Source organism: Leptonychotes weddellii, chromosome 1, assembly GCF_054177405.1.
Source record: "Leptonychotes weddellii isolate Sample4059 chromosome 1, ASM5417740v2, whole genome shotgun sequence".
NCBI classification, from domain to species: domain Eukaryota; kingdom Metazoa; phylum Chordata; class Mammalia; order Carnivora; family Phocidae; genus Leptonychotes; species Leptonychotes weddellii.
In genome coordinates, this window is record NC_138369.1 from 373,065 (window position 1) to 381,248 (window position 8,184).

Consider the following 8,184-nt stretch of genomic DNA (forward strand, 5'->3'; position numbering starts at 1 on the left):
TTCAAAACCTGATTAGCAGAGCTGAGGGAGCCTGCAAGGAGCCAGGGTTTGGAGCCGCGGCCGGAACAAGGAGAGGGTTTTCACCTGAGTCATCCTCCTTCCCTCCTATCGCTGGTGCACATGACGGGGGCTGCCCCCGAGGAAGGAAGGTGCCCCTGGGCTGGGACGCCAGAACAGTGGGGTCTGCTCTGGTTCTTCACTGTGTCCCCACTGCCCGCAAAAAGGTGCTCAATAATGGAAAAAGAATAAACGAAGAATTCAGGGCTTAGACTGGGCAGGGGGGAGGGAATGCATCTGTGCCTCAGTTTCCCCCATCCTGCTTCTGCTGCTACAGCCACACCCTCCCAGCCTTGGATTTGGGACCAGGCACCCACCCAGCTGGCACCAAGGAGGTCTGGCGACTGGGTGGTCCTGGACGCCCCCCCAAAGTGTGGCTGTTGTCCTGCTCTCTTCTGACACAACTGGTCTGTCCTCATTCCACGCTCGCTGGGCTGGGGGTGGGGTGACCTCTGACCTCCTGGGAGGAGCGCAGGGGAAGGAGGCCCGTGAATGAAAGGCCAGCACTGCAATCCAGCTGTGCTTTCCGCGCCAGCGCCTGCCCCTACGGGAGCGCCCACCACCAGCGCACTCTGGGCACCAAGCTTACAACCCTGTGACCCACATCTGCTGGGCCTGCCCCCGTGTCCTGGCATCCAGGAACTTGGAAACCTCAGGCCTCCCAGAAGGACAGACCCAGGACCCAAATTCCACGACTGTGGGAAACCACAGTGTCCCTGTGGTGCGTGTGGGGAAACTGAGGCCCAGAGCTTCACCGTGATTTGCTCCACGGCTCAGAAGTGCAGATTCAAGTCCTGAGTTGGTCTTCAGAAGAAAGGCCGCCTGGCCACCTGGGCCCACTCCTAGGAGACACACGGCGTGGTCATTCTCAAACAGGATTCCACAGAGTGCCAGGGGTTCAGGATTCAAAGAAAGGTGTGATTTTGGGAAACCCATGTTTGGAAAGCGTAAGTGAGCATTCCCGGTGTTTTGTTTTCCTTATTCACACTTCAAAAACAACATTTGAGGAAGCGGGGGCATTAGCTGGTTCTGGGGGTGGAAATCGGGACCCCTTGTTTCTACCTGCAACCTGTCTTTGAACCAGGAAGCCCCGCCTGAGTATCCCCATCTGGCAGCTGCTGGGGGCTCGCACACTCGGCTCTCCGCAACTTACAAGAGTCCTTAAGTCTCTTATGCCTCCTCACCCACCCCAGGATGAAATAAAATCCAGGCTCCCCACTGCATGACAGGCCCCGCATTGCCCAGCTCCATGCTCCAGGGTCGGCCTCGGGGCCTTTGCACATTCCTCCGCCCACCTTGCTCTCCAAGTTGTTAGTTCCCTGCTCAAGCGACACCTGCTCTGGGAAGCCCCTCCTCCAGACCCCCAAACGAGGCAGGCCCCCGTGACACCCCTCCCTCCCCATAACAGCTCCTGCCGCGGCCCCACGCCTGGGCGCAGCATCCGCGGCAGAAGCCCCTTCCGGGTCCGGCCTCCCGGTCGGAGGCTCGCGCCTGCCACCCGGCGGCCGGGGCTGCGGCTGCGGCTTCCCCGCGCCCCCGGCGAGCGCCCGGCCTCTCCTGGACCGCGGCGCGGGGCCCCGAGACCCCGGAGCTCCGTCCTGCCCTGGGCCGGCTCACCCGCTCCCGCGAGCCGCCCGCGGCTTGGGGGCGGGGGCTTCGGGCACGGTGGAAGCCCCCCGCACCCCGCAATGCCGGCCGCGTGCCCGCGGCTCAGGACAGTCACGCGCTCTCCCCTCCCGAGTGGATTCTAACTTGTCCGCGTTCGTCGGAGGCGCGGTTTTGAGACACGGCCTGGGGCTGGCGGCTGTGACCCGAGGACCCCGCGCGGGGTCCGGGGGCGGCGGACGGGGGCTCCGCGAGCATGCGGCAGCTCTGTCCGGCACGTAGGACGTGTTTACGTGCAAGGCATTACCGGGGCCTGTGCGTCGGCCCTTTATTATTTGCACGGTAAAAATAAAGGGATCCGAGAGGGCAGGTCACTCGCCGAAAAGGCCCAGCGGGAACGGCCAGGCCAGACCTGCAGGCTGCAGGCGACCCCGAGCCATGCTCTCCACAACTACTTGGGGGCGCGGCCCCCCCCAAATCCCAGCCAGGCGTGCGCCCCTCGACTCGCCGCCGAGCGAGGGAGGAAGCCCGGGTCGCAGGGAGGGCCCCGCTCGGAGCACGTGGTGAGCGCCCGGCCGCTCGCGCAGCCGCCCCGGGCGGCGCAGCGTGGGCGGCGCTCGAGCCCCGCGGCGCAGGGGCCCGAGTCTCGCTGGCGTGACGCACTTCCGGGGCGTCGCAGGCGGCAAGATGGCGGCTCCCATGGAAGTGGCTGTGTGTACGGACTCGGCGGCCCCGCTGTGGAGCTGCGTGGTGTGGGAGCTGCATTCGGGCGCCAATTTGCTCACGTATCGCGGCGGCCAGGCCGGGCCCCGCGGCCTGGCGCTGCTCAATGGCGAGTACCTGCTGGCGGCGCAGCTGGGCAAGAACTACATCAGCGCCTGGGAGCTGCAGCGGAAGGTGCGGCGGCGCGCGCCCTGGCCCGGGCTTCGTGGAGAGTGCGCGGGGCGCCCGAAAGCGGGGTCCGGGGAAGGGTCGGTGGGGGCAGCACGCTCCCTGAACCGGGGTGGGGATGGGGAGTCTCGGTTAGGGTGTGCTGCGCCTGCGCGGGTCTGGGGGCGTTTTGGAGGAGGGAGGTGCGCGCCCGGCGGGTGGGATCATTTAGGGCGCTGCGCGCGCGCAGGGCTGAGGGTGGGCTCCTCGGGGAGAGTGGGGTGCGGGTCTTTGGGGCAACCGTTCTTGATGGGCTGGGGAACTGGGGAGAGCCCTTGGGGCGCGAAACTTAATTAAAGGGAGGACTCTCATTTGGAGTTCCGTGCGTCTCTTGGTCTTGGAAGGTGAATGTGCGAGGCCCGGGAGGGTGATGCGTTTATTTCTCCCAAAGGGAGTACTGCCCTTCCCCATAAGGGCCCATGGGTCTCTTCTTAAAACACCCAAAATGCAGGGGTACCTGGATGGCTCAGCGGTTAGGCGTCTGCCTTCGGCTCAGGTCATGATCCCAGGGTCCTGGGATTGAGCCCCTCATCAGGTTCCCTGCTCAGCTGGGAAGCCTGCTTCTCCCTCTCTCCCTCTGCTGCTCCCCCGCCTTGTGTGCGCGCTGTCTCTCTCTCTGTCAAATAAATAAAATCTTAAAAACAAAAAACAACCCATCCAAAATGCAGCCTGTGAAGCTTGCAGCTGCCCAGTTCTGCCAGCTGAAGTCTTGGCACAAGCTCTGTCCTCTGACTTTGCCTGGTGTGACCTGCACACAGTCGTGAAGTTTTTCCATCAGATGAGGAAAGTGAGGGTCAGGATCACAGGCCAGACCTTAGGGAAGGCAGGATTGTGGCCATTAGGCTCTCTCTCAGCTCCTTCCTGGACCCTCTGTGCCTTGACCACTCTCCCGTCCCCAGAGTAAGCACCATTGTGCTTTTATCCGACAGTCTGCAGGCCTCCCCTTCCATCTGCTGGAGCAGATCCCATCTTGATTGAGCTTTGATTTGTTCAAACCGCCCTTGTTCCTGCTCCTCTTTCTGGCTCCCTCGGAATTTTCTCCCCGCTGTCCCCTAGCTCCTGAGTTCCATGTGAAGCTCAGAGGCTTCTTATGTCTCTCTAGGACCAGCTCCAGCAGAAGATCATGTGCCCTGGGCCTGTCACCTGTCTGACCACATCACCCAATGGCCTCTATGTCCTGGCGGGGATTGCAGAGAGCATATACCTGTGGGAGGTAAGAGGAGGTATAAAACCAAGGTAGTGGGATTTGGTCTGCAGGTTAATTAGGTCGTGTTATGGGCACCTCGGTGGCTCAAAGTGGGCTGAGCGTCTGCCTTCGGCTCAGGTCATGATCTCAGGGTCCTGGGATCAAGCCCCACATCGGGCTCCCTGCTCAGCGGGGAGTCTGTTTCTCCCTCGCCCCTTGGTCCTCCCCCCTGCTCTTGCACGCTCTCCCCCTCCCCTCTCTGTCAAAAAAATAAAATCTTTTTTTAGAAAATTAGGGTGTGTTGTCACCAACATTTGGTTATGTGTGGGCGGGAGAGACCCACCTCACCACCTGCACAGACCATGTAGGGTTTGGGGCCAGAAGATGGAGACACGACCACGCTCTTCCTTTCTTGAGTCTGTCCACACCTGTGAATCGACCTTTGTCCTTCCCCCAGACGTCTCAGAGCACCACAGAGATGTGAGGGAGCCTAGTTATTTCATTCTGGGGACTGTTAAACCCCAGTGCATGATTCTAAAACTAGGAAGCAGTTGCTGTGGTGCAGGGAGGGAAACTGAGGCAGGGGGTTCCTCAAAGGTTGCCCATCACGGTAGAAATCCTTGCCGTGGTGCGGAGGGCAGAAAGCAGCGTCTCCTCTGCCGATGAGGGGCATCTCAGGTCTTCGCTTGAGGGCTGTTGTCTGAGCCTGGTTCCTCCTTGGAGCTTTCCTGGCTGGCATGAGCCGTGACCACAGGGGCACCCCCCACAGCCAACCCGAGGCGGCAGCTCAGGCTGAGGGCCTGACTCAGGTATCAGCCACGGTGCCCCTTTCCCCCCCTCCCTCTGTGTGGATGAGGACGAGGAGGGAAGCTGGAAATCCTCAGGGGGAAAGCATGCATGTCTCTCTAGGTTTTTCTCTTTTAAGGACGCCACTCGTTAGGTTTAGGGTCACCGTACTCCAGCGTGACCTCAGTTTGAACTGGTTAGACCTGCAAAGACCCTTTATGCGAGTAAGGCCTGAGTCCAGGAGTTAGGGTGTGAACATGTGTGCTAGGGGAACGCAGCTGAACTCACAACGGAATCTGGGCCCCCCAGCCCACCCCACTGCCCAGGTGGTGTGATGGGCTCACCTGTCCCTGCCACCTGGGGCCTCCCCCTTCCCTCAGCCCCACCCACTGGCCCATCCCCACCCGGTGGCCTCTGAAGACAGTGACTTCCTGCTCCTGGGTCCCAGGTCCAGCTGGTCCTGAACGGAGGGGTCCACACTTTCAACAGCCTCCTGTGGTCACTCTGGTCCACGCAGACGGCCCCTGCCCTCCCCGGGGGCCGTGGTGACATCACTCCTCGCCCTGTACTGGACAGGGGTCCTCGGACCACCTGACGCCCAGGCCTCAGAGGTCAGGGTGACGGGACAAGGGGGTGGAAGCTCAAATAGGGCCGTCATCCACTTGGGGACATAATGGGGACAGGCACAGGCAGGACAGCTGGGAGGAGGCCCGGCCCACCAAGCCTGGGGGTCCCTTCCAGACCGCCTGCAGGCTGTCGCCCAGTGCCTCCAGCTGACCTGGCAGTGGGGGGCGGGCACGGCGCCGGGTCTCCCGCGCTGACCTGGCTGCGCCCTCCGCAGGTCTCCACGGGGAGCCTCCTGGTCATCCTGAGCCGCCACTACCAGGACGTGTCGTGCCTGCAGTTCACGGGGGACAGCAGCCACTTCCTGTCGGGGGGCAAGGACTGCCTGGTGCTGGTGTGGGGCCTGTGCAGGTGGAGGATGGGCCCCTTGGGCTCTGGGTCTGGCCGCAGGGCGGGAGGGCGGGGGAGCCGTCGGAGAGCTGGGGGGGCCTGGTGGCCACGTGGCCGCAAGGGGACGTGGGCTCCCCCTGCTGAGGTCCGTGCCCTCCGCACAGCGTGCTGCAGGTGGACCCCGCCAGGACCCCATCCCCCCGGCACGTCTGGTCTCGCCACACCCTCCCCATCACAGACCTGCACTGTGGCTTTGGGGGGCCCCTGGCCCGGGTGGCCACCTCCTCCCTGGACCAGACAGTGAAGGTAGGGCCCCCTCACCCCAAGTGGATCTGTGAGTCATGCCCTGGCGGCTACGGGTTCTTGGCCGGCCTGAGCCCGTGAATGGCCTCCTTCCCTGGCAGCTCCAGACAGCTCTGAATCCCGCTGGTGCTTCTGGCCTCAAGGACGGCCAGAGGGTGGACGGTCCAGGCGTGTGTCGGCTTGGAAATTCCCACTTGGCTGCCTGTACCTGGCAGCTCCCTGGCCAAACCTCAGGGGATTTGAGGGCACCCCGGCCCTCGGGGCGTCGCCACGGGCGGGGGCCGGCAGCCGCTAACGCAGGGGTCACGGGCATGAGGGGCAGGCTGAGTCTCAGCCCCCGGGGCCCCGTGGGTGGTGGCTGTGGTCCCGGTTCCCCGGGGGTCCAGAGTCTCGGGTCTGTCCCACACCCACCCGCACCCCCAGCTGTGGGAGGTCTCATCGGGCGAGCTGCTCCTGTCCGTGCTCTTTGATGTGGGCATCATGGCCGTGACCATGGACCTGGCCGAGCACCACCTCTTCTGTGGAGGCAGCGACGGCGCCATCTTCCAGGTGGACCTCTGCACCTGGGTGAGTGGCCGCGGCAGCCAGGGGTCCGTGGGCCCCGGGGTGGACGTGGCCGACGTGGCTGACGGGCCCCCTTGGCCTCCACAGCCTGGGCAGAGAGAGAAGAGCTTCCAGCCGGAGCGGGACAGCGGCAAGGTGTTCAGAGGCCACAGGTGCGGGCCGGGGCCCTGGACGCTGGGGTGGGCGCGGGAGGGGCCCTGTTCTCTCGCGGTGGGCTCGGGGTCACCTTGTCCACCCGCAGGAACCAGGTGACCTGCCTGTCCGTGTCTGCCGACGGCAGCGTGCTGCTCTCGGGCTCCCACGACGAGACCGTGCGTCTCTGGGACGTCCAGAGTAAGCAGTGCGTCAGGACGGTCACCCTCAAAGGTGAGGCGCCCTGGAAATGGGCCCCGGGGCGGCCGGTCCTCCTCCCCTCTTGGAGGCCGTGGCTCTCCCCGGGTGGGCACGGCAGCGTTGTCTGGACCCACGCGCCACCGCAGGGCCTGGCGCCGGGCGGGGGGTGGGCACTGCCGCTCTCGGACCGCTGGGGGGCCTGGCGGGGGAGGTGGGTCGTGACCATGACCCCCCCCCCCCGCCACGCAGGCCCCGTGACCAACGCCTCCATCATGCTGGCGCCCGTCAGCATGCTGAGCTCAGACTTCAGGCCCGGCCTGCCCCTGCCCCATTTCAACAAGCACCTTCTGGGCGCCGAGCACGGGGATGAGCCGCACCGCGGGGGCTTCACGCTGCGCCTGGGTCTCCACCAGCAGGTAGGCGCTGCCCCCGCCACAGGACGCCTGCCCTGGGCCTCAGCGAGACTCTGCGGGCCCAGCGCCTGCTCCGGGCGGCTCTTGACGTCCTACGGGGGCCGTGGTGGCGGCTGACGCGCACACGGGGTCCTCCGCCGGGAGGAAGGCGGGAAGTTCGGAGTGGACGTGCGCTGTGCGCCAGGGCACGTTCGGGAGCAGAGCTGGACCTGAAGGCGCCAGGTGTCCGGCCACCGTGGGCGGAGTAGCAGGGCACTCATACCCCTGGCCCCAGCCTGGGGGGTCTCTGGGGACGGCCCGTCCGCCCCCCAGGCCCAGGGGCCCCTGCCTGTCTTCAGGCTGTGCTCTTGTCTTCCGCGGTCTCCGTGCCGAGCCTCTCGAAGTCGGGGGTGGGGGGGCGTCCACAGTCCTCCTGCAGATAGCTTGACATCTGGCTCTGCTGAGCACCCGTCTGCCGGCCGAGGGTGGTGTGTCAGACGCTGTCCGGCCGGAGACAGACCGCCTCCTTGCTGCCATGTCGCTGGGCCGGGCCGGCAAGCTGCCCGCAGGCCTGGTCGGGCAGAGTTCTGGCGCAGGGAGCGGATGGGAGCGTGGGGGTCGGAGCCCGCGGCCTCAACAGAGACATCAGCCCCCCCTCCCCCAAGGGTGGGGGCGCCACACCCCAGTCCCCCCTTCGGTCAGCAGGTGTCTGGCGTCTCCCTCATGGGGGCGCCGCCCAGGGTCCCGGGCCACTGACGCAGACTCTCCCGTGTTGCAGGGTTCGGAGCCCAGCCACCTGGAGAGGGCAGAGCAGTTGCTCGGGGTGATGAGCAGCACGATGGAGAAGGTGGGCTGCGGCCCTGCCCTGGGGGAGGGGGCGGGGACTGTGGGGTGCGACGCGGGGACAGGGCCCCACTCCCTCGCCTCTGAGCCCCTGTCCCTCCGCAGAGCGTCCTGGGCGGCCAGGACCAGCTGCGGATCCGCGTGGCCGAGCTGGAGGACGAGGTGCGGAATCTGCGCAAGGTCAACCGCGACCTGTTCGACTTCTCCACGCGCATCATCACCCGGCCTGCC

At 65.2% G+C, this 8,184-nt stretch overlaps 1 protein-coding gene across 1 annotated transcript in view; it reads left to right on the plus strand.

Annotated features, from left to right (window-relative positions):
* Positions 1-2,318: 2,318 nt before the first annotated feature.
* WDR18 (WD repeat domain 18) overlaps positions 2,319-8,184 on the plus strand; it is a 9,952-nt gene continuing 4,086 nt past the window's right edge. The window contains exons 1-10 of the mRNA XM_006740768.3: positions 2,319-2,559; positions 3,695-3,805; positions 5,406-5,539; positions 5,683-5,824; positions 6,245-6,388; positions 6,473-6,537; positions 6,627-6,751; positions 6,968-7,134; positions 7,889-7,957; positions 8,059-8,181. Of these exons, the coding sequence (XP_006740831.2) occupies positions 2,350-2,559; positions 3,695-3,805; positions 5,406-5,539; positions 5,683-5,824; positions 6,245-6,388; positions 6,473-6,537; positions 6,627-6,751; positions 6,968-7,134; positions 7,889-7,957; positions 8,059-8,181 (1,290 nt within the window). The 5' untranslated portion in view covers positions 2,319-2,349. The remainder of the gene's footprint in view (positions 2,560-3,694; positions 3,806-5,405; positions 5,540-5,682; positions 5,825-6,244; positions 6,389-6,472; positions 6,538-6,626; positions 6,752-6,967; positions 7,135-7,888; positions 7,958-8,058; positions 8,182-8,184) is intronic.